Here is a 24,708-nt window from a genome sequence, read left to right as displayed (position 1 = left end):
ATTCATTACTATGGATAAATATTGCAAAGAATATTACTACGTCGACCCGCCATCAGAGGTCTATAGATATTCGCAAATTCTCGCAAGTGCTGAGATGCGCGTATATCTCTTTATATAGAATCTCGATTTAAATGGATATACCCTAAAGTGTGGATATAACCTAAGGTTAATATTACATTTGTCGTACGACAAAGCATTTCAAGCCTATTGATTGACGACAAGAAAGAGAAATTATCGAATCTCTCTACAGCTAATTAATGATTTTAAAATCTCTGTCGTACAAATGTAATACCAGCTTTAGCACTAACAAGTCTCGGCATCCTAATGAGACGTCATTAAGGACCACTATTGAGGCAGCATTCGTCGGCATTAGGGTGGCCAACCGTCCCGAATTTCGCGGGAAGTCCTGATTTTCGATTCTGTGCAGGGGGAGGGGGGGGTGAAAGTTACTTCTCGTGGAAAGTTCAACGTTTCTGAACAGGGAAAGGTGTAGAATAGTACTTCATATCATACATGTATAGCAGAAATAATACGTTAATTTTGAAACTTTTTTTGTTAATAACTTTTTAACGAGTTAGGTCCGACGGTTAAAACTTTCTCAAGGTCACTCAGGATCATGACCTTGACAACATATGTCAAGGTCAAGGTCATTGGAGGAGGCTCCCCTAATCTACATTTTTACCGTGTTATATATTACAAGGTGCCTTCGTAACGTTTTGTAATTTTTTTCTTTCTTTCCCTCTCTTTTTTTTTTACTTATAACCTTGTGTCTCGAATTTTGGGGATGTGTCCCGAAATTTTAAGGTTCACATCCCGAAATCAACTATTCAAAAGTTGGCCACCCTAGTCGGCATGGACAGTGATATATTACAGCGTGCGTGCAAACGCTTCAAACCGAGAATAGAGGCCGTCATTCATGCTAATGGGGGATATATCGAATAATTATGCTCTATAGGGATCCCCCAAGTGCCATGTAAAAGGATTTTTTGTAATATTTAATTTTTCTTTAAAAACATTTTGTTTAAAGAAACGGTTCGATTTGTCCGGATTTTGGTGACGCACCCTGTATATATTTTGTTAATACAAAAAGTATTACTAAGTATTTTGGATTTCTAATATTTTTTTCGTAGTAGTAGACAGTACAAAGTTTTTACTGATATAGTTCGTTTACCTTAAACATAATAAATTAAGTTTTTATTAGGTGTATATACCGGAGTTACCCTATAAAAATTAAAAGGGGAAAATAAAAGAAAGAAAATGTGTTTTTTGATGTTCGCAGAGTAGTAGAGCGGACTAATAATGTGCCGATGGAAACAAAAGACCAGAGGATATCTCTCGCGATACCACGAATCGATCTCGTCACGATTCCAGCTCCGCCGATCGACACGTCGCTTTCGAAAGTAAAAAGAAATTGCGCCGAATCAAATTAAAGCAAATTTTATATGCTATAACCTCAGACTTTTATAAGTAGACTGTTAACTTTGCCTCTATGTTTGAAGCAGCGATAGGCAACGTCATATTTATATTAACTCATTCTAACATATGTATGCGAATTACACATTATACGGATAATAACGTAGTGTTTTCACATAAATTCACACGATATTCACAGACAGAACGCGTATATGAACTGAATAAGGACAATTCGGGATCCGTTTTCAGCAGTCTAATTATTATAGAAGTTTGTGACTATAACATATCGTATATAGAATTATTTTGTCATATTTTTCAATATTATTATTATTATTGCTATTACCATCATTATTATTATTATTATTATTATTATTATTATGCGTGCTTTCGTTTTTAATGTGATATATTTTCGGCGTAAATACAGGTCGAACAATTTCCTAAAGAGGCGATACCGGCAAAAGAGACGCCACCAGAGGTGATACTGCCGTCGGAGCCACATTTTCAAACGACCAAGGAAAAAGAATGCTGGCATCTCTACAGGCGGATGTGTGATAAGGGTGTGTGCGTGTCCTTCGACACAGTTCTAAGGTAACGGATAATTATATCGATCAAATCGAGAAAAACCAAGCCAATGAAAAAAAAAAATCTAATCATTACCCTTAGGAAAAAGGTGCATTCGGTACAACGACCGCTCACTGAGCTCTCAGTGAACTCTTGTATCGGTTTGGTCTATATTTTTAGATCTAATGATGAGATATGTCAATCACATGCAAGAGCTGACTGAGCGCTCAGTGAGCAGTCGTCGTACTAAATGCACCCAGTGTTTCAAAACTGATTAAATGTTCAGTAACTGATAAAATAGCATTAGTTATTACTGAATATTTAATCAGTTTATTGAAACACTTTCTTAAGGGTAAATCTAATTTAAAATTTAAAAAATTATTAGAATAATTATAGCAAGCGTATAATATTTATACTCTCTAAAGCCAGAATCAGACTACGCATTGAAAATTGAGATTAAAGATTAAAAGATTGAAATTTGACCAATCAAAATAATACAAGTTAAAATTCCTTTATTCTCAATGGTCAAATTTCAATTTTCAATCTTCAATGCATAGTCTGATTCTAGCCTACGGGCCGGTTTCACCAACGCCAATTATTTAATCGGCCGTAGAATTAACCAATCGCATTTTCTGTTTGGTAAAATTGATGAATTACGGTTGACAGTTAATCATCGATTAAAGTTAATTGAATTAGTGAAATCGGCCCTAAAAGTTTTAGAGTAAATGAAGAGTGAAATCTTAAAGATTGAAAATTGAATGTTTTTCAAGCCTGGCTTAATTTGCGCTCTTTAGAGTCAGAGTCCACTCCAAATAAGAATTTAGAGAATATATAACTACGTTTATATGGCTCAATTTACGCCGAAGTTATAGCATTGATTTGATAAAGCTGGCCAATCTATCATAGCTATTTCTCTAAAAAATAACTGTGATTGGCCAGTTTCATAACATCGATGTTAAAACTTCAGCGTAAATCAAGCTAAACATTGTGGCATTGTTCATGAAACAATTTATCTCAAGGTATATTTAAGAACTTTAGAAAAATATTTTCATAATACAGAACGACTCAGTTTTTAGCTCGATATACAATAAGGTCGTAAACCGTAAGAAATTGACCAATCATAGTCGATTATTATCCTCACATTCGACTGTGATTGATCAATTTCTTACGGCTTACTTACAGTTTACGACCCTATTATATAGAATCGGCCTTAGAGGGAGAGAGAAAATAGAATTCATTTATATTTAATGCTCGCAATTTGTACATATGCGTGACTAGAAAAATGTATTTCAGAGGCATGCTAACACCGACGGAGTATCGACTACGACAGAAGGAATGTTCACAGGATTTGCAATGAGATGTTGAATTGTTTTCTTATTGACGTTTGTAGATACTTTCTTTAATGAACCGATTATTGTTATTTTTTGGAACCGAATTAATGCAATTCGGAAACGATATGCGACGAAACATATTATTATATACATGTGATTTATATATGTAATTTATTTTATAATTATAATAAATTACATATATCTCTATTATAGTATATATGTATTATATAATTCGCGTAGATATAATTTATTAGTTTTTAATAGTTAACATTTTATTTGTTTATGACGTTTATGTAATTTATATGCATAGAATAAGGTATGAAAATTATGAAATAGCCGTAAATTATTAAATATTATTATCAAAAAACCGAATAAATATCGCGTCGATAATAATAATTAATAATAATAAATTAGGTACACACGGTAAAGTCACAGGCACAAAACCGAATTACCTGATATTAGAATGGTTCCTATTAAACCTTAAATAAAATCCTACTGCCTTTTCCTTGATCCTTTAATATTCCCGAATTCTTTTCGAATTATTTTTTAAATCATTTTCGATAAAATATTCGATTCGATATCAAAATATTTTAGCGCATTCAAATACAGTAATATTTTATAGTATACAGTCACAAAATCTGTTCTTTTAATTGTACTGCGTCGCACGTTTCGCACCAAGAATAATATAGATATGCAGTATATAGCCATTAAAAAGAGAATAAAAAAAGAGATAAAAAGTGCAATTAAAGAGAACAGATCCTTTTCTTATTCTTTTCTATACAGAGTTGCGAATATTTTTCTTCGTATGTGTAAATGCGTATGTATATTCATGTATTCATACATTCAAATATATACTATACGTCCGTCTATATCCAAACGCAAGTCATTAAATTAAATCATTGAACCTATTGATCGAAATTTTGAACACCAGCTCACCTGTAGCCAAAGTAAGATATTTAAACTAAAATATCTAAATAAGTTAGGTAACAAAAAATTAATAATCGCTATGCAACATTAATATATATTATCAATGACCGATGCTTACTAATCGAAGCGAATTTAAGTTTCCTTTTCCTTCCGTTCCTCTTCCTTCGCCCTCGTGTCTTCTCGTTATCTCTTCTAAACCACAAAGACAATCGTGAAGTATGTCTGCAAATCGCTGTCCTTCGAACCGCGTCACGTTATCGCGAATTTAAAAACTAAATAGCAGCGGAGCAGAAGCGCAAATTACTGAAAAACGCGAGACACCCACATGTCTGTAAAATCGAAGCCGTGAAGTTAGCGCAAAAATTGGAATACGATCGATTGGCAATCTAATAGCGTTTTTCATTGGCAAAGCTAGTGCGCACTCAGTGCACATTAAAGCCGTTATACGCTACTCCAAAATCTGAATGGTAAAGTAAGATTAAAAAGATAAAATGCCTAGTGTATATTTTATCAAATAACACAATAAAATATATTTAAGATTTCGTAGTTTAACTCATTTCTATATTTTTATTAAACACATATTCTCTACATCGATTTGTGTACAACGGCATTAAACTGCACTGAGTGCGCACTAGCTCTGCCAATGAAAAACGTTATAAGAAAAAGAAAGAATTGACCTAAAGTTTCGTGAAGATACCCTGGTAAATAAAATTTGTCAGTTTTTTCAAAAAAATTTTTTTAATTACAAATTCTTATAAATTTAGATACTATTGCCGAAGTTTGATGAGAAGTATCTCATTTTGTTTGTAATTATTCAAATTTGTATATTTTGACACAATTTTCAGAAAAATTTAGAATGAGTTCGGACACATTTTCATTACATTTCGAACAAATTTTTCGGCCAGGGTAATCTTTTAAAGATAATCTAAAATCTAATCCCTATAAATGAGACAACCTTAAGCATTTGCTTCTTTACACGAATTAAGATCAATAAAGTTTATTTTATTCACGAGCTATGAATGGACGACGTCTTCACATAAAAAAATAATCTTCGTGGAATAAGCAATCTTTATTAAGACTGTCTTAAGCATCGCTTTGATTGGATATCATGAATACCATCTTTTGTATTCGAACTTTTTTATGTCCTTCCCCCCTTTCTTTTCTTTAACATCTATAATTATATACTCATTTTATCTTAAGTGCAAAAAGTATAACATCGATCTATGTGTTATATCATACTATCAGGTTGTTCGGAAAATTTGTTCGTTTCAATTTTCTAGCTCAAAATATCAAACATACCACATCTTCGAAAAAAAACAATCAAAATTTATATTTTAAAAAAGGAGTTTTTTAAAGTTTGAAATCTTTACTTTTTCGAAAAATTACTAAATTGTTTGAGTTTCTTTGTAAGTTTGATAATTTTACATATAAAGAAACTACGACCTGAAAAAGATGGAAAAATTTCTTTTTATTTTGTGGCGTTTTCACGTGCCCAAAAAAATTGGCAAAAATTTTCGACTACCTATTGTAAAAGCTTAAAGTTTTCTTTACAAAATCATTTTTTTTAAATGTTTCTTCGATTTTTGTTCCTGAATTATTCGCAAGTAAAGGAACATTTTGATTTTAATTGCTTACATAACTCCGTTAAAAATCATCGTACCGCAATTAAGAAATCAGATTCTTAAAACTGAAACTTTGTTCCATCGAATGGTATATAATCGCTAATTTCTTAAAATGTACAATATACTACTTGAGCTAGAAAATTGAAACAAACTTTCTAAACTATTTAATATATACATATATATATAGATATATATATATATGTATACACAATATATAAAATTTATAACAAACTTCTAATTGATTATTACAAAATAGTATAAATAATTAGATATTAAACGTTACATTAAACATATACAGTTAGACGTTGGAGAGAAAAGGAAAAAAAGGTAAAAATAAGAAATTTAACTATAACGAAAAAATTAATAATTTTCACACCTAATCTAAATCATATACTTCGAAAAAAAAGTACACTTAATACTTTAGATATACTTTCAAGATAATCAGTATAACTAAATATATATTCCCGCTAAAGTTAGCTTATTTTAGGACCACCCTATAGCTTCAGGTATCAGCCATTGTAGCAGAAATGAAGTGAGAAAAGGGGACGGAACAATATGATAACAAGTGCAATAGGTGCACTTTAAAAGAACGGACAGCTGATTCTACTAGCGGATTGTCAGCTCGAACCTCACCGAGGAAGGTTCGGCGCGTTGTCGTTGTTAATCACATGGCTGTGGGAGATGACATCCTTGTTCATTTCCTTGTCATGACAACGGATGCCGAGCAAGGATGTCGAAGAAGCACGGGAGCACGACTAAAGATTATAAGGCGCGTCTCGAGTACAAACTGTACCTGGTGCGTATTCCATGAATTAAGGTTATGATTCGTGGCCTAAGGCCTAAGTGAAATCATAATAATTAACTTCTTAATATCAGTCTACATCTAGAGCCTTTACCATATCTTTAGTAGACAATTAAACAAATAAATTATGTATATGTAGACGATAAAATAAAACAGGCAAATCTATAAATTAGGTTTACGTAGATTGAGGTTAGAATGACGAAGAGATTTCGAACAGTTGATTACGATTAATGAAAAAAAAAAACTAATCACTGTTTAATTACTTATAATTAATTAAAATTATTTCATTAAATAAGCAAAGGACTATAAAAGTCAAACGTGGTTGGTAAAGCGCAAAAAACTTTTATGTGCTAATCTTAATTAATTTTATATTACATATGTAGAGAGAGAAGAATCCTGATTATAATTGTTTATATTTTTAAAATTATTTAAATTAATGACGACCATATTCTAAATAATTACCAAATTAATTATTCATAATGTTTAATTACATTAAATAATGCCACTTTGTAATTGTCTTTGTATAAGTTAACAATATTAAATATATGATTAAATAAATTAGCAATTTAATATATCCTGTGCTTTTATTGTTTATTATATGATTATTATATTATTATTATATGACAGGCCAGGGAAAACCCAGAGCCAGTGTTTGATGTATCGGAATGTGCCTTGAAGAATGTGCCATCAGGCATCTATTCACTTTGCAAAGTGTTCCGAAAAAAAATCTTGCTAATGTATGATAATAAACTGAGCTCACTCTCGGGTGGAGGTGCCTTATGTGATTTGTCATTGTTGACTGTCTTAGACATTCATGGAAATGAGTTTACTACATTACCTTCTGATATTAAACATCTTTCATCACTTAAGGTTGGTTTATTAGATCAATCAGAAAATGATTTGTTTATTTCCCCTATCATTATTATAAAAGATAAAAGACATAAAAATGAAGATAAAAAAAAGACTGTGGAATTTTCCTAGCAGTACAATTACAATTCTATAAAATCCTAGGTTCAAGAGATAAAATCTAATTATATGTAAAGTTATTGCCAACATGAGCCAACTCTAGTTATTCATGTGAATTATAAGTTATATATATATATATATAACTTTATTAAAAATCAATACAATAATATAAGTAAACGTTCCGACCTTTTGTTTAGGTCCTCATCAGTATAAATTTAACCGAAATATTAAAATTTACAAAGATGTTCTATGTCATGTATGAAATCATAATGTATAATATTATTAGACAAGAAATAAAATATGAAAAGTTTTTTTAATAAGAGAAGAGAAGATAATTATGAATTAAAATTATTTAAACACTGAAACAATATTAGCTATCAAAAGCTAAATTATTCATAATATTATATCATTTCTTTATAGTTCTTTTTAAAATAATATTCCATACTTCCTCTCTCCCTCTCCCCTCCTTCCCTCCTATCTTTAAAACCTTCCTTTAATATATAAATAATTTTTGTTAAAGTCATATATGTATATTATAACTTTTAGTACATATAAGATCAAGAATATTAAAATATTATGGTTTCTTCAGGAGCTCCATTTGCAAGACAACAACATCCGCAAACTGCCCAACGAAATAGTATACTTGAATAAATTGACAATTTTGAATGTCTCGAGGAATAATCTGAAGCAGCTGCCTGATGGCATCGGGCAGCTGCAGCAACTGAACATTCTCGACATTAGCCACAATAAATTGTTATATAACCTGCCCAAATCACTAGGCTATGCTCAACAAGTGACGAATCTAAATATCGACGGATTAAATCTGTCATATCCACCTCAGGATATTTTAGATGGTGGCACTATAGTGATCATTGCATTTTTGGCAAATGAGAGCGGTGTCGATTACTCGCCAGAGAATTCGGTATCAGAGACTGATATTTCAAGAGATATGAGCTCAGACGATATGCAGACGGTATACCATAATAAGAGTAACGACGTACAGGTATTATAATGTAGTGCAGCAACATAATATTCATGAATTTTTGCTATATATACAATTTTTTAGCTACATTATATATCGTTAAATTTCGTTTATTACATCGTTTATTATATCGTTAAATATGTGTCATCAAATTAATAAAAAATCGCAAAAGATTATTTAAATATTTATAATCTTAAATAAAAAAAAAAATATATATATATAAATATACAGAGCTTTCGGAATTTAAATGTTAAAACTTTAGGAGAGAGAGAGAAAGAGAGAGAGAACATGTAAGAAATTGACAAACTAAAAAAAAAAGGTTCTCTAAAGATTGCTTATCTTGCTTCGTGGAGAAAATTGCAGAAAGAAAAACAAAACGTAGTTTTCGTACTTATTCATTCATATTATTTATTTATTCACATTGTCATTTGCTTAATATAGATAATGTTCAAAATGTTGACCTTTTGTAGCAATGCAAGCATTATTAGTACGGACAGATTATGTTGCAGCCAAACACTGATGTGATCAACGTAATGACTTGCCGATCCGGTACTCTTCTATCTGAAAATCAGTAGGCGTACTCTCGCATCGTCTCCGTAGTATCGTTTCAGAAACTATACACAAAAACTATATCAGCATTCAACGTTAAAATATGTATTTCTAAAATTTCTAATAAATAACTGATGAATTGATAGGAGAAAGGCAGAAATAATGTAAACGAAGTTTGTTTTCTTTTTGTGATTTTCTCCAAAACGAAGCAAAAACGAGCATATCTCTAAAGAATTTTTTTTTGTAGTTTATCAATCCCCTTCACACTCTGCCGAAATTTTAACATTTAAATTCATAGTGTATAGAGTAAAGTAGTAATTTTATCAACAATATTTCCGCTGTTTTTAGATATATGAAATAATTTATTTGCTAAAGTTCATAGAATCAAGGTACAATGTGCTACTAATAATTTTTCTATGGGTAGAGGGGCTTCGCGGAGATTTCAAGGTCATCGTTATTTTTTAAATGGAATTATATAATTTTTTTAATATAATGATTCCTCTTAGTTTATGCATTAGCGTTTTTCTTTGGCTGCATTAGTGTTACACTCAAATATGTGTACTGTGTTTCCATGGCTACACTGTACACATATTGTGCAAATTTTATGCACAAAGTGAAATTTTCCTACGCCGTCTCAAAGGAATAGTGCAAGGTTACACCTAATACATCCCAAGAGAAAACACTATAAAATTATTAAAGTAGAAGTATTGACAAATGAATAGTTTGCGAGGTATTTTGTACTTTTTATTCACATGTTGGCATAAAGTATTAAATATCTCATAAACTATTGGTTTTTTAATATCTTTACTTTAATACTTCTATATGCATAATAATTGGAGGAATCATACTACATAAAAAAATCATGTAATTCTATTTAAAAATATGGATATAACTTTGAAATCTCCGAAATGTCTATTCATAGAAAAATTATTAGTAACATATCGTACTCGACTTGATGCTATGGTATATATTTCAGTAAATAAATTATTTTATATCTCTAAAAATAGCGGAGATCATGACGTAAGGATACCAGGTGTACCGTTCTCATGGATGCACAGTCGTTCAATTAATGGCCGCTCTTGGCTCAATCCTTATATCATGGCGGAGATATTGTAAATGGACTATTGCTCCACCCTATATACGCATATACATACATACATACGCACACACACACGTACATCCCTTTTCGACATGAACTATAAAAATTTTTATATGCTGACATGTGTTCTCTTTCGTAATATATTTTTACATTGAAAAATTGTACAGAACAGAAACTGATCACATTTACAAGTATCTATGATTCATGCACAATTTGTTGCACAAGTTTGCGTATATTTATAGTTCTTTTTCTCTTTTAGGCAGCATTACAGAAACAAAACAAAATGAAGGCATGTTGGACGCTTCTTTGAGTTTCGTATGCTTCCCACTTATCATCCATTTAATTATTACTTAATAATAAATTGAATGAAATTTATCATTTATTAAAATGATTTGAAAGGTGCTTAGTGTAATAACACAATCCACCTTATAGAAAGAAAATAAGTAAACAAATTTTTGAATAAAAAGAAATCGGTAGTATAATTTTTTAATAATATGAATAAAATTACGTTTCATTCTTTTATGTTTGTTTTTTGAATAATTATTATTGCACCAGCACCTCATTTATATTTATTAAGTAATAATTCCACTACTAAAGTGTGCCAATTTTTTATTCCATTCATGTTCTTTTTATCTCATTTATTCTTTTACAAAACTTTTTCGAATATTAATACATATATAACATTTTTTCCTTTTATTATTTGCTCATCTAATTTATCTGTTATAATGTCTTATACACAGACATAAAAAGATCAATTTTAAAATATAATAAATTTGTGAGAATTTTTTAATAAATTAATTAAAAAAATTGTTTGGTAATAACATATTAATAAAAAATTTTCTTTTTTATTTATGTGATATTGAAAAAATTGAATTTTTTATTAGTTCATTACATAATATGTTAGTGCCATGAAGTAAAATTCATTTTTGACAGGAACATCGGCAAAATGCCTTGTTGGAAGTGGAGAAAAATATAAAGCAACAACAGGAGTACGAGATAGAGGTGCAATCTATGCTCAAGGCTCATAAAAAGAAGGTGAATTAAGTGCACACAATACCTGTATATCTTAAACATAAAAGACTGTTACATTTTTAGCTCTTAGAAGACGTAGCGTTGCAGCAGATACAATTGGAGCAAGAACTCGAAAAGGTTCAGCAAGAAAGAGACACGAATAGAGCGCGTTTACTCTCATACATTTACAATGGTATTCCTTTTCAATCTTTAACAAATTTTACACAAAATGTATTAATTTAGCAAACACACAAAAAAATATATATATATATGAATGAACTTTTTTTTTAGCGGAGCGAGAAGCTGATAATGTAATTAAAGAATTTCTGAGAAACAGTGAAGAAGAAAGACAGAGTCAGGCCGAGTTAGTAGAGCGAGAGAAGCAAGAAGAAATGCAACTATTAAGTTCTTGTCATTCAGAACAGTCCTTATTACGTACGAAAGACACTCTTTGTAAGTATCGAACATAAAGAATACTCAAAATCACGATTATTTGTGCATAAATATAAACTTATTTTGCAGTTGCAATGGAAAAATTATTGGAGGACGAAATGTGCAGAGCAAGGAAATGGGAAGAGCATACTAAATATAAAGACTACACCGTACAATCATTGCTTACGTTGTCAGTAACAAACTTTTTCTTTAAACATGCTTTTTATACGAGTCAGTCTATAAAATACATACAAAGATTATGTTAAATATATCATTTTATTTCAATGAGTAATCAAATTTTCTTCGTCTATTCGATGGGTAATAAACCTATGAGAAATTATTTATAGACTGAGTCTCTAAAAAAATTGCATAAATTGATTAATAAACTTTAATTATATTTTAAATAATTATGAACAGTTATGAATGAACAGTTTATATTATTATATATTATAACTATCATCATTATGTAAAAAGAATAAATTAAAAAGAATAAAATAAAAATTCGAATTAAGGGAAGTGAGGAACAACGATCACTTAGCACAGATAGTGCATGATCAGGAGAAAAGCAGGCAAGACCTTATTGATAGGTTACGACGGGATGAAGTCTTACAGAAAGCAGCAGTTACTGCATTGTTGGAAAGGAGCGATGCACGTTCTTGGAGTATTATTCAACAAATGAATCTCGTGCAATCGCAATTAGCTGCACTCACTAATATTGAACTTGAGAGACGAAAGTTAGAGATCACTCAACAGATTGTAAGTGTGCTCAATCTTATAGTATGCATTAAATAAGAATTAAAAAATATATCTTTGCTATTGTGTAACTTATAATTATATAAATCGTAATATAATAATTATATGTATAATTCACTAGATTTTTAAATTTTGTGAAGTTAAGTATTTATTAAAGTTATCAACCTCTTTAAATTTTAAATCCTTAAATATAATAAAATGTATTTTTATGTACATAATATATATTGTACGTATATATATTTGTATAGAATAAAATTAAATATATATAAATAATTTATATACGGATTTTTAGAATGAAATCGCTGATAAACGCGTGGCTTTAACAGATATTCTGATCGACTTATTAGAACAACAAACGAATAGGAGAGCTCAACTATTGGAGACAATTAATACAATCGAGCAACAGCGAGGCATCTCCGTAATTATGTTTCACTTTTTACTCTCAACTTTATTTAATATTCTATTTCTTTTTGCAACATATATATATATACATATATATAAATATGAGCTTTAAATGAGTTTAAAAAATAGTAAAACAAATAACAGAATAAAATAATAAATAAAGCAATAAAATTATTAAAAACTATTGACAGAACGTGAGACGTGATAGTTTGTTTTGGCTGATGCAATATCAATCTCTAATGGAAGCTCGTCCACAAGGACTACTGGAAATGTTAGAACCTATGCTAGTTCGACATATGGCGATAGCGGGAGTTTTGCACTGCCTTCCATTCTTAGCTACTTTACCATCTTTGTTACCAAACATTAGTGACGAACAATTAAAAAATGCAAGTATCTTTATTATTAAATTTTTAATAAACAATAAATAAATGTAAAACTTATAGTTATTGTCAACATTTATGTTTTAATTATTTAAAACATACATTTGTCATTTATATTGCATTTATTTTGCAGATTGGTATAAATTGCGAGAGTGATCGCGCTGCCATTATGTTTGCGGTTGAGAATTATCTATCAGAGATTAAATTGAGTGATTCTAATAGATCGCCTGTAACAGCTTCTGCGCCTCTCGAAGAGGCATCGACCAGCGATCAAGACTATAATTCTATTCAAAATGTCAACATAATCGAATGCGTAATCTGCTTCGATTTACAAGTAAATATTTTATACATATATTTCAAAATTTCTATGCACGATCAATGAATTTATTTCATTATTATCTCATATTATTCTTTTTTGTAGTGCGAGGTAATTTTTTTACCTTGCGGACACTTCTGCTGTTGCTCTATATGCGCGGAAAAAATTTCTGCAGAATGTCCAATGTGCAGAAGTTTAATAGAACGTAAAGTTCGAGTTGTACAGCCTTAAATTTATAAAACGAGGTTTTATTCAGCTTATTCGTGAATAATGTCAACTTGATGCTTCTTAAGAGTATCAAAATGCGCTATTCTTCTTGATCTGTGATTATGCACGTCAACAAACTGTTCCCATAGTAGTGGAAAGTATAACCACACACAAGTTATATTTACCACTAATATAAAGCTCATAAATATTGTATTCGTTAAATATTCTATTACGCCTGTGTGAGTACGTGTGTGTGTGTGCTGTGTGTATATGTGTGTTTTCGCACATGTATGTGTACATTACATTTATTTCAAAATAATGAGAAGTGATTTTTAACAAAAATGTTTAAAACAAAAATTATAATTGATTTTATCATTATTTGTCTTCTCTTCAGGTCATATAATTTTTACTTGAAGCATTTTTAATAAAAACCATTCTCATTTTAAAATAGGTGTATGAAGGATCTTAGACACCCTGTATATTGTGATTTGCAAAATTGTTCAATTTTATAAACTAGTTTTTTTATCACACAACACAAAACTGTAAAGTGTTTTCCATTGAAAATTCTTTGAACAATTTGATATTGATATGACAAAATTGGAATAGTATTTTACACAACTATAACTATCTATACTTTATAGATGTTGCATGCGCACTCCGATTGATAATTTAAATGTTAAATCAAATGATAAATTAACTTTCCAGAAGCAAAAATATTAAATTATAATACTTAAAATTTGCGTCGTTCTCTTTCTTTTTTAGTTAGAAAATATCATAAGAAAAAAAGACAAATATTATCAATTTACATCAAAAGACACAAGAAATATAGAAGATATTTATTGTGTGAATTTTTCTATACTTTATAATTATGTCATGTCGTAAACACTATACTACACACTATATTACATTTTACACTAATTTTACAAATCATGTGTGTATATTGAAATGTTAGATAAGAGCACAAATTTACACGTTAAAATTATTTTAATCATACGTAATTTTATATATACTTATATATAATTATATAAAATATGCTAGACAATTGGCTTTAGATAGATTTCAGTATTAATTGAAGATACCACCAAAACGAAATTAAAAAGGTATGAAATGTTCAAAGGAAACATATATAAAGAGAAAAAAAGGGATATATTTTATATCCTTAATACCTATACAAAATATAATTATTCTATTGTAATTAAATTAATCGCGTACATATCTTCATAAATTACAGAATAAATAAGAATATACAAGTACATCTGACAAAAAGATAGAAATACAAAATCTGTTAGTAGTCAAAGCGAGAAAATCAGTGCAAGCTTTTATAAAAAATAAATTTTACAATGGAATTTTGATAAACAATCGATTCTAGGAATTAGTACAATTTGAGTGTTACTGTTTGTCGAAACATTAACGTTATTTAATCGTGAAAAAGATTCCTATAAAATAATATAATAAAATTCTCATTTATGCAAATTGATCTTACCATCTCAAACTTTTAAATAACTAATTCTATTCTTTTTTTTTTATACAAAAATAGCACATCGTTTATAACATTACAATATTTTAAAATTATTAAGTGATGAATACCATTAAAAATGTTTAATGTATAATTTCTTATTATTACACACATAATAAACATAATAAAAATAAATATTAATCTCTTATTTAACTAGTTTTAGAATTCATGTTTTTTTATTATTGTTCACACTCTCTTGAGCATTTAAATTATAAATATCTTAAATTCTCATCATAGATATATTTTTAAGAATAGTACATTTGTGACAAATTCACTTCTTAGAAAATTTCAATAATTTCTCTTCCTGCTTCTTCATCTTCACCATTTACATCATCATCATCTTTCTTTTGTTGCTTTTTCTTCGTCGCGTCCTTCTTTTCTTTCTGAATCTTTTTAAAGTTCTCAAGAGATTCCTGCAATGGCTCAACAAACTGATCAAACTCGACATCTATTATCGCTTGTATCACGTCTGGACCACTGATAGTTTTGCGGTTACTTTTCTTGGCTACTATATTGGCAGCTGATGTGAGATATAATATGAAAATAGATGCGGCCTTTGCCACCGCTGTTCTGGCATCTTTTCCAACTGTCACTCCATCTGGTAAAGCTTCCTTGATGATTCTGGTCACAACTGCATTGGGCAGATTCAGATCTTCTAATCGCTCGGCCATCTATTTATCGTTTATATTTTTTCAATTCTTATAAATAAAGAATAATATAAAATACCGTAATCTTACAATTATAATATTCATGACATAAATTGAATTGACAAAATAGAATTAACATGTATATATTGTAGTATTATATTGTATAAAAATATGATACAGTTTCCTCACTTTAAAAGACATAACTAAAAAATGTTACTTTCAAGTTATTATGATGAATGAGTTAAATAAAAATTACTCTATATCAATCATCAAAAATAAAAACTTACTTTTATAGTTCATCTGCCAAATAAGGTTTTCAAAGAAAATATAATATCTTTTACGAAGTGATATATTTTTGAGTCAATAAATTATAAATACCATTAAAAGCTGAGCCAAGATATTTGTGTGTAAATTAATTTATTCATACAATAGTAAAAATTTATACGTTTGGGCTTACAATTCAGATTCTTTTCAGTACATAACAACTAATGTAATCAAACTTATACCTCAACTTATATCTCAACTAATAATATGTAATAAATTTAGTCAATGTAAATTATTGATCTGCTTGATAAATTAAATGAAATTCATAGTCAAATTTTTGCAATTAAAAGTTTAACAATATGAGCCTTATTTTTATGAAGCACATGACTTGTTATCATCTATCAAAGTATAACCTAATATTTGTCAGTATCTGTTAATATTGACAGTATTGACCATGTAGTATAGAGTCACTTTAACACATAAATTAGATTATAATGGATCTAAGATCAATATTCAACCTGATTTGACATGAACCACTTATAATTGACTAGAAAGTTTCTAGATTGAGATTCTAGATAAGTTTCTAGATTGAGTTTCTAATTGAGATTCTCTTATCCACAAGTCTTGGATTCAAGTATACATACATTTTGATTATTGTATGAATAAATTAACTTATACACAAATATCTAGTGTTGACTCTTAATAGTATTTATAATTTTTCGATTTATTTTTTTAGTCTATAGTTGTCTCATATTACTCAATATTTCTGAACCATTTTTATAATAAATAAAAATTAGTTTTCTACTTGTAGAACATTTGGAATCAAGATAATTTTGACAATCAAAGGTTTTAAAAAAAAGTTTTATTTTGAATTAGGTCACTATTGATGAAAATTATTCAGGATTTGTTATAATTTTATAGATTATTAAAATCATTACAATTCAAAAAGAATGATTTCTGGAGGTTTGTGAAACAAAAATGATGTGATCATTTAAGAATTTCTAAGAGTACATACTTTTTGTCAATATTATTTGATTAATCAATAATTTTCTGTTAAAAATTAAAAAATAGTTTGTTTTCTTTTCTGAAGAACTCAATTTTTTGAGCTGTGCCACTTTTAAAGTAAGGATATGTATATAAATATATAAATATCTTTTATGAATAGAGGAGTAATATTTGATAATTTTTAGGTTATCCTTTAGTAAGCAGTTTGTTGAAGCACATAAATTACAAAGACTAAATTGTAAAAAAATAAATAAAAATAGCAAAAATGACGAAAAAAAATGTTATTACCTCAATTTGTAATGTAAGAGAGTTTATTGGAGCTTTTCTACTAAAATCCCTACAACGATTTGAGGTTAAGTTTTTCCCGCCAACGACTCCGCAACAATTACAGTTGTAGAAATGAACCTTGTCGCAATGAAAATCGATATAATAAAGTGAAAACTTTGTAATATCAAGCGAAAAATCTGCGAATATACTGGCAAATTACGGTAATTACATTTTCAATGAATGCAACTACGCGTTCGAAATTCAAACAAAAATTAACGCGAACTACCGGAATCAAAGATGTCGTAATTTATGGATGAGTGCGGCAAAACAAATCCATCGAATTATTGGTATTCGTAGCTAATTGATGAAGAACGAATGAGAACCAATCACATTTGACAAGCTGTTAGCACGACGCAGGTCGCACTGACCGTAGCAGCGAGGCGGAATTCAGAGTAGGAAGGTTAGGTTAAGTTAAGTTAAGTCAGGTTGCCTCGTCGATAATCGCTTGTGCGCTTCGCGATCTCGAGAACAGTCGGTGAATCGAGTCGGTGCTGATACTGCTGATAAACGACAAGTGTAAAGATTAGAGATTAGTCTCGGCGTCTGTATGCAGACGCAGTGCTTTAACGAGAGGGGAGCGATTCTTAGGATTGGGACGCAATTCCGGGTATCGAACTGACATAACTTTGTCGTTGTGCTCGACCGCGGAGGAAAACGAAGGCACCATTCGGAGGAAAATGTCAAAGATCGAGGAGGCGAACGAGCACATACGTCAAGCTGAAAAAGCGTAAGGATTCCTCTCGCTCTCAAGGATTTTTTTTATGCTTACCAATCGCTCAGAGATTATCGGATTATTTAGAATGTTCCTCGTTATAGATTTTATATTGTTAGACATAGTGCGTCGATCTAATATTAAAATCAAAGGATGAACTCATGATAAACTTTTCAATAATTATGACAACTTTTCAAAAATTTTTTAAAACGTTCAGAAAAACTTGAAGAATACCATCTCATACAGGTACAATCATCCAGTGGCTTTATGGTCATCTTTTTCAATTCAATTCCAATTAATTTATTACTAGATAATTTTTACTTTTTAAATATTTTATATTATTTTGTGGATTAAAGTTAAGTCGATATGTTCTTGCAAGGTATATCGTATTGTGAAAACTACTATAATTAAGTTCAAATTTTAATAATATAATAAACTAATTTTTAATTATAATCCATTAGATACTGATTCGAAATTGACTAATTTTATTGTATAGCAAAACGCAGCTAGACAGTTAAAATTATTATTTTTTATAATCTCTTTTCTAAGCTTATAGTTAAACTTTTCAAAACTATACACTAGTGCTTAAAAGTCCATTTTTTATTTGTCTATCTTAATTTTTGTATGTCTTTTTTTATGTCTAATTCTGTTCTAATTTTATGTTCTTTGTACACATCATTTTCTTACTTAAAAAGTGACAGAATTTAAAAAATATGATTTTTGAGTCATTACTATGAATGAGTAAACATTAGTCTATTAATCATCAAAAATAAAAATTCATTAAAAAATCTTCAAAATCATCACTATTAAAAGAGATTGACTTTTTAAAGATTGTCAAACACAAAAATGATTAAATTAATCAATAATTTTTTGAAAAATGGAAAAATAGGTTTTCTTCCTTTCTAGGAAATTCATTTAATGTTAAGTTTTGGGACTTTTTAGATTGCATTATTTTTTAAGTGAGGAAAGAAAATACAGAATGTAAAATTTTAGACTTTACTAAAGATTGTTATTAAATCTGACATTTAGAAAATTAAGAAAAAAGAGGAGATTGAAATTAATTCTACTTTATTTAATTAAGAAAGATAAAATAGGCAAATAAACTTTAGAGCAGTAGTGTGTATTGTTTGTAGGTTTTTATGTGGAACAAATCTTCGTTTCTTTCAGTTTGAAACCTACATTCTTGAAATGGCGACCTGATTATGAGGTAGCAGCTGATGAGTACTCACATGCTGGTAAGAAAGATAGTAAATTATGATAATAATTTATTTTAACCAAGTATAGAAATAGAAAATATTTTATCAATGCTTGAAAATTCTATAATATATAATAAATTAAGAAATTAATCAAAAGACTTTTGCAAAGACAGTTGAACAATTTTAACTGTATTTTTAATTCTAATAATGTTTTTAATTCTTTAGCAACCTGCTTCCGAGTAGCCAAATCATATGCACAGTGTAAAGATTGCTTAGTGAAGGCTGCAAACTGTTATAAACAAACCAAAGCGTATCCTTTGATAACAAAGAATAATTTCAGATTTTTCAGTTTTAATTTTGTTGCAAAAATATCTTTTTATTTAATGCATTCAAAATTTTATTTATTATCATTTACGGTCAAGCTGGATTTTGGATGCTTCTAATATAATTTTCGTGTGAATTTATATACTACGTATGTAAATCCCTAAATGCACACTAAAATTTTACATATCCTCATGTATTTCCTTTAATTCTGCAATTATTATGAAACAGATGGTTCCATGCAGCAAGGTACATATCATGTATATATATATATAATGTAGGTTTTATCACGTAATATATTGCAATGTTATAAAAAACATAATATTTTCAGATGCATCGAGCAGGCTCTACTTGTCTGCAAGGAAATGGGGGATTTGTCAGAAGTATCGAAACTAGCTCATCGTGCTTGTGGTCTTTTCCTACAGCATGGATCGCCTGAATCAGGTGTTACTGCTCTCGACAAGGCAGCCAAGATGTTGGAAGCTACTCAGCCCCAACAGGCTCTGGAACTATTTAGACGCGCAGTTGATATAATCACGGTAAAAATCTTGCCTCTCTTTTTGAATAAAAATAACTATAAAATTATAGAAAAATCGATTATATGAAAAGGGGAAAGAAATATTGCATGAGATTTAATTATACGGATATATAATTTAAAAGATTAAAAAAAATTATATATATAAGACTTTTAAAAATGTATTAAAAATTAAATGTTAAAAACAATTGTACAAAAATACATAGTTAAAAGAGTTAAAGAAGGCCTGAAAGAAGATGTCTGTAGGGCGAGGATAATCCGCGACATGCAGCGGAATACATGAGCAAAGTTGCGAGATTATTGGTGAAGCTACAGATGTATGACGAAGCGGCGGATGCAATACGTCGTGAGATTGGCATGTATCAGGATATCAAGCTTTGGCAGTCACTCGGAAGACTCACTGTGGCATTGGTTCTAGTGCAATTGGCGCGAGGTGATCAGGTTGCGGCCGAAAAGGCCTTCAAAGAATGGGGTAACTTCTGCGAAGCCCCCGAAGTACGTGAGAAAGAAATATAATAAATTTTCTTAACATTAATAAAAATAAAAAGGAATTTATAAAAAATTCGTAAAATTTTCTTGATACACTGCTTAACGAAATATTTCTTAGTAATTGGAAAGTTGACGATCTATTAATCAAGATCGAAAAATATGTCAATTATGTTAATACGCGATTTATTGGTTCTTTAGGTGCAAACATTGGAGATGTTACTACAGGCATATGATAATGAAGACGCGGATGCAGCTCGGGCAGCCCTTAATAGTCCTTTTATCAAACACATGGATGTGGAGTACGCCAAGCTAGCGCGAGGTTTACCTTTACCACAACAGGAATACGCTATTCCACCTGCTGGAGTAAGAGCCAACGCCGCGGAATCCTATGTTTCTCCTAACACATCCAAAATTGGCGGACAGGCTACCGTCGAAGCTGAAGTTAACCACGTGAGTTCCATTATTATATTTTATTATTAATGCCATTTTATCATTGTATATTTGATTAGTTCATTAGGCATACAATAATTTGATTTTCTTAGGCAAAGGATGAAGTCAATGAATCTAGTCAATCAATAGAGAAGAAACCGATACAAAAGCGGGAAGAAGAGGACGATTACGAGGAAGGCCTATGTTAATTGTCTTTACATGTAAAAAAAGTTCTGTATTGCTTATAAACTTTTAATTGTATAACGCTTGCATGTATATTGAGCGTTTCATCGCATCGAAACACATTATTCGCTTCAAAAGAATTTGTCTTTCAGCTTAACTTTTAACAGAAATTTTAACTATCGGAATTATTATAACGTAATGCAAAAATGTGGAAAGGAATAAGGATTCATTTTTTTTTATATTTTAAATTTTCATTCACACAAATATGTCACTTCAATTTATTTATTAATACCTTTTTTCTTTCTACAGAATTCTTGTGAAAGTTTCTTTCCGAGATTTAGAACTTATTAATTTATGTGGTATTAAATCTCATAGAACAGTACATGAGAACACAACTTGTGATAGGAAATGAATGCCTTAAACGATCTAGCTAGATCTTAGACTGGAATTAAACTATGTCTTAAAAATTGAAATTGAAGATTAAAAATTGAAATTTCACTAATGAGAACAAAGAAATTTTAGTTCCTTTTGCTTTGATTGGTCAAACTTCAGTCTTTTAATCTCATTTTTCAATGCGTAGTTTGATATTAACAGCCTTAAGTACTTGTACAATTCTGTGTGAATCCGAGTTTGACTCTCAGCTGAGGTAATATTTTTCGCAATAAAAATTAATTACAGATTGTAGTATGTCATTCGACATTATTAAGATTCTAAAATGTGTAAGAGCATTGAATTGTTAAATTGTTTGTTAATTTAATTTGTGATTACTGCGGCAGTTCAGTAGACTCTGCGTTTAAAAACTGAAAAACCATTTGGCACGCAGTTTAAAGGACCACATATGTACATAGTATATAAATTCACAAAGAATTATACAAGCACTTAAGCTCCAACTGAATGGTTTAAGGCATTAATTTATTTAAATTAATTTTTGTATACTTTAATTTTTGAAAAATCATAAATGTTATATATGTTAAAATTATAAATGTTAAAATTTTTTATACTTTAATTTTTCAAAAACGACAAATGTTATATATGGAAAAAATATATTTTTATTGAAAAGATTTATGGGTCAATTCTAACCAAACTTGTAAGGCTCGTAACTAGTCTTTGTAAGACTGGAATTGTAATTCTATGCGTATCGTAAAGTATATATAAAATACGTTCATAAATACTTACAATTTCTCATAAATCTTACGGCTAGCAAGAAGTTGTCTGTAAAAACTTTACGTAAAGTTATAAGCATTACAGTTTGTGATTTTATGATTTAACGTTTGCTTAGAATTAACCCATTAAGTGTGCCATCAGGAATACAAAAATTTAATTATCTTCTTGGATTGTGATAATACATAAAAATATTTCACAAAATCCATCTTTTATGAATTATTCAAGTAGCATACGGCATCTACAAAGCATTAAAAAAATGCTAAGTACACATTTTTAATGCTTCGCAGATGTTGTGCTATTTAGATAGGTCTGAAATATGTTTTCATCTACACGATCATCACAATCGAAGAAAATAAATGTTTCAGAAACTTAGTTTTTTGATGGGACATTCTGTATATAGCGACACCATGAACATAAACATTGCGTTTTACTTTTATTTTTACATATACGCGCATGTGTATATATATTCCTTTAGCAAATTTCTAAACATTTTCATATTTTTAATTAATAATTAACTAACGTTGTATACACTTTAATTAAAAAACGAGACATTCCTCAATGAAAGCAGAAATATTTAGTTTTCCAGCACCGTCCTAGCGAAATCGTTATATCTGAACTGTTATGACTGTAAGAGTTTAAGAGACAAAAAAAACCTAAATATTATATGACGTGATAACCCAAATGTTGCTGTTTTACTTGTAATCTACAAAATACACCTACAATCCTCAATAAAAAAACTTTTTCAAAGTTAATTTCTCTGCGAGAGTCAACTTCGTTACATGGAATATTCAAATAGGTTATGTTTAGTCGTGTACATGTCTGTTTCCCTATTATGCTCTCTGTTTTATAGATGTGAAATAAATATAATAAAACTGAAAAAGAGAGAGATGTAGGAGGGAAACAAACGCAGTTAAAAAGAAAAGCGCAGTTAAAAAAAGCAGATTCATAGCTGCGAGGTGTACTCACTGGGAAGTTCGAATTATTGCAACGGCCAGGCGGATTTATGCGAGAATTGCCTTAAGACGATACCGAATTCTTCGTTATTCTTCGTAAAGTCCACAGGTCCTTGGAAAATCGAATCGCACTCCGATACAATTCGAAATCGCACTTTTGACACAAATTTGAAACCGAATGAAAATGGCGCGCACGACTATAAACATAAGGTACGTATTCAGAACACACTTTTATCGATAAAAGCGCGCTCCATCTCTGAAATTCTATAGTATACGTGACATAAACTATAGCATGTTATGCCTGGTTTATGCTTCGGTCTTAAGGTCTTAATCCTAAAATTCAGCCAATAGAGTTTAAATTTCGGTTAGAACTGGCAGCTTTATTGGTTGAATTTTAGGATCTTGGGATTAAAGCGGGGAGCACAGACTTTTGCATAACGCATAAAGCATGTGCATAAGAAATTTCATTGGTCCATTTTCTTATGCATGAGTTAATGGACCAATCAAATTCTTTATGTATATGGTTTATGCGTTATGCAAAAGTCTGTGCTCCCCGCTTAAGACTTGAAGCATAAACCAGGCATAATGCGATAACATCGTTATTAGCGCGTTCTGAATACGGGCCATAAACTATGGTTGTATCCTTGTGTTCAACTCATAAAGGTTGATTTATACTGGCCGTAATCTGTTAACTTATGCTGTAATCTGTAAAAATTGACCAATTATAATCGATTATTCCCCTCTCATTCGACTGTGATTGGTCAATTTTTACAGATTACGGCATAAGTTAACAGTTTACGGCCAGTATAAATCAACCTTAAAGGTTGTAAAAATTGACCAATCACAGTCGAATGAGAGGGGAATAATCGATTATAATTGGTCAATTTTTACAGATTACAACATAAGTTAACAGATTACGGCCAGTATAATCCAACCTTAAGTCTATGCTATGAATACCGGCCTACGAATGCTTTGAAGCGTTTCTTGATTGGTCAGTTTGTATAACTCTTTCTTTTGATTGATCAATTAAACGCTTCAAAGCATTCGTAGTGGCAACTCGACCGCAGCCATAGTTCAATGGTATTACATGATCACTTCGGAAAAGTTCACGCAGAATCTAAATGAACAGAATTATGAAAAGTGAAACTTTCCGCTCGAAATTATATGATATTCGATGTTTTGTCTGTAATAACATAAGATAACTAAAATTAATA

At 29.9% G+C, this 24,708-nt stretch overlaps 4 protein-coding genes across 4 annotated transcripts in view; 3 read left to right on the top strand and 1 right to left on the bottom strand.

Annotated features, from left to right (window-relative positions):
- Positions 1 to 3,431, top strand: part of LOC108782938 (uncharacterized) — a 10,851-nt gene extending 7,420 nt beyond the window's left edge. The window contains exons 5-7 of the mRNA XM_018551340.1: positions 1,280 to 1,400; positions 1,838 to 2,001; positions 3,268 to 3,431. Coding sequence (XP_018406842.1) covers positions 1,280 to 1,400; positions 1,838 to 2,001; positions 3,268 to 3,331 — 349 coding nt within the window. The 3' untranslated portion in view covers positions 3,332 to 3,431. The remainder of the gene's footprint in view (positions 1 to 1,279; positions 1,401 to 1,837; positions 2,002 to 3,267) is intronic.
- Positions 3,432 to 6,458: 3,027 nt separating this feature from the next.
- LOC108782980 (E3 ubiquitin-protein ligase LRSAM1) lies at positions 6,459 to 13,985 on the top strand. The gene is made up of 12 exons (XM_018551386.1): positions 6,459 to 6,650; positions 7,284 to 7,526; positions 8,212 to 8,625; positions 11,186 to 11,287; positions 11,348 to 11,456; positions 11,555 to 11,716; positions 11,786 to 11,885; positions 12,208 to 12,451; positions 12,741 to 12,866; positions 13,042 to 13,236; positions 13,364 to 13,564; positions 13,652 to 13,985. The coding sequence occupies exons 1-12, from the start codon at positions 6,585 to 6,587 to the stop codon at positions 13,775 to 13,777; spliced, it is 2,088 nt and encodes a 695-aa protein (XP_018406888.1). The 5' UTR covers positions 6,459 to 6,584; the 3' UTR covers positions 13,778 to 13,985.
- A 1,519-nt stretch (positions 13,986 to 15,504) lies between these two features.
- Positions 15,505 to 17,785, bottom strand: Chrac-14 (DNA polymerase epsilon subunit 3 Chrac-14). Its single transcript, XM_018551380.1, has 2 exons — positions 17,474 to 17,785; positions 15,505 to 15,940 (listed from the first exon to the last, which is right to left on the bottom strand). Exon 2 carries the CDS (start codon positions 15,938 to 15,940, stop codon positions 15,548 to 15,550), a length of 393 nt encoding a protein of 130 aa, XP_018406882.1. The 5' UTR covers positions 17,474 to 17,785; the 3' UTR covers positions 15,505 to 15,547.
- A 119-nt stretch (positions 17,786 to 17,904) lies between these two features.
- Positions 17,905 to 21,554, top strand: LOC108782975 (gamma-soluble NSF attachment protein). The gene is made up of 8 exons (XM_018551379.1): positions 17,905 to 18,239; positions 19,392 to 19,459; positions 19,646 to 19,730; positions 19,973 to 19,990; positions 20,073 to 20,280; positions 20,523 to 20,771; positions 20,964 to 21,215; positions 21,308 to 21,554. The coding sequence occupies exons 1-8, from the start codon at positions 18,190 to 18,192 to the stop codon at positions 21,401 to 21,403; spliced, it is 1,026 nt and encodes a 341-aa protein (XP_018406881.1). The 5' UTR covers positions 17,905 to 18,189; the 3' UTR covers positions 21,404 to 21,554.
- Positions 21,555 to 24,708: the final 3,154 nt, after the last annotated feature.

The sequence above is a fragment of the Cyphomyrmex costatus genome, unplaced genomic scaffold, assembly GCF_001594065.2.
Source record: "Cyphomyrmex costatus isolate MS0001 unplaced genomic scaffold, Ccosl1.0 scaffold14, whole genome shotgun sequence".
In the NCBI taxonomy this organism is placed as follows: domain Eukaryota; kingdom Metazoa; phylum Arthropoda; class Insecta; order Hymenoptera; family Formicidae; genus Cyphomyrmex; species Cyphomyrmex costatus.
Note: the sequence above shows the minus strand (reverse complement) of the source record. Positions and strands in the feature narration are given on the sequence as shown.

Coding starts and splice junctions, on each gene's coding strand:
- LOC108782980 (XM_018551386.1), top strand. CDS start 6,585: ATGTCGAAGAAGCACGGGAGCACGACTAAAGATTATAAGGCGCGTCTC. Junction 7,527..8,211: donor AACATCTTTCATCACTTAAG/GTTGGTTTATTA, acceptor TGGTTTCTTCAG/GAGCTCCATTTGCAAGACAA. Junction 13,565..13,651: donor TAATCTGCTTCGATTTACAA/GTAAATATTTTA, acceptor TCTTTTTTGTAG/TGCGAGGTAATTTTTTTACC.
- LOC108782975 (XM_018551379.1), top strand. CDS start 18,190: ATGTCAAAGATCGAGGAGGCGAACGAGCACATACGTCAAGCTGAAAAA. Junction 18,240..19,391: donor ATACGTCAAGCTGAAAAAGC/GTAAGGATTCCT, acceptor CGTTTCTTTCAG/TTTGAAACCTACATTCTTGA. Junction 19,460..19,645: donor TGATGAGTACTCACATGCTG/GTAAGAAAGATA, acceptor TTAATTCTTTAG/CAACCTGCTTCCGAGTAGCC.
- Chrac-14 (XM_018551380.1), bottom strand. CDS start 15,940: ATGGCCGAGCGATTAGAAGATCTGAATCTGCCCAATGCAGTTGTGACC.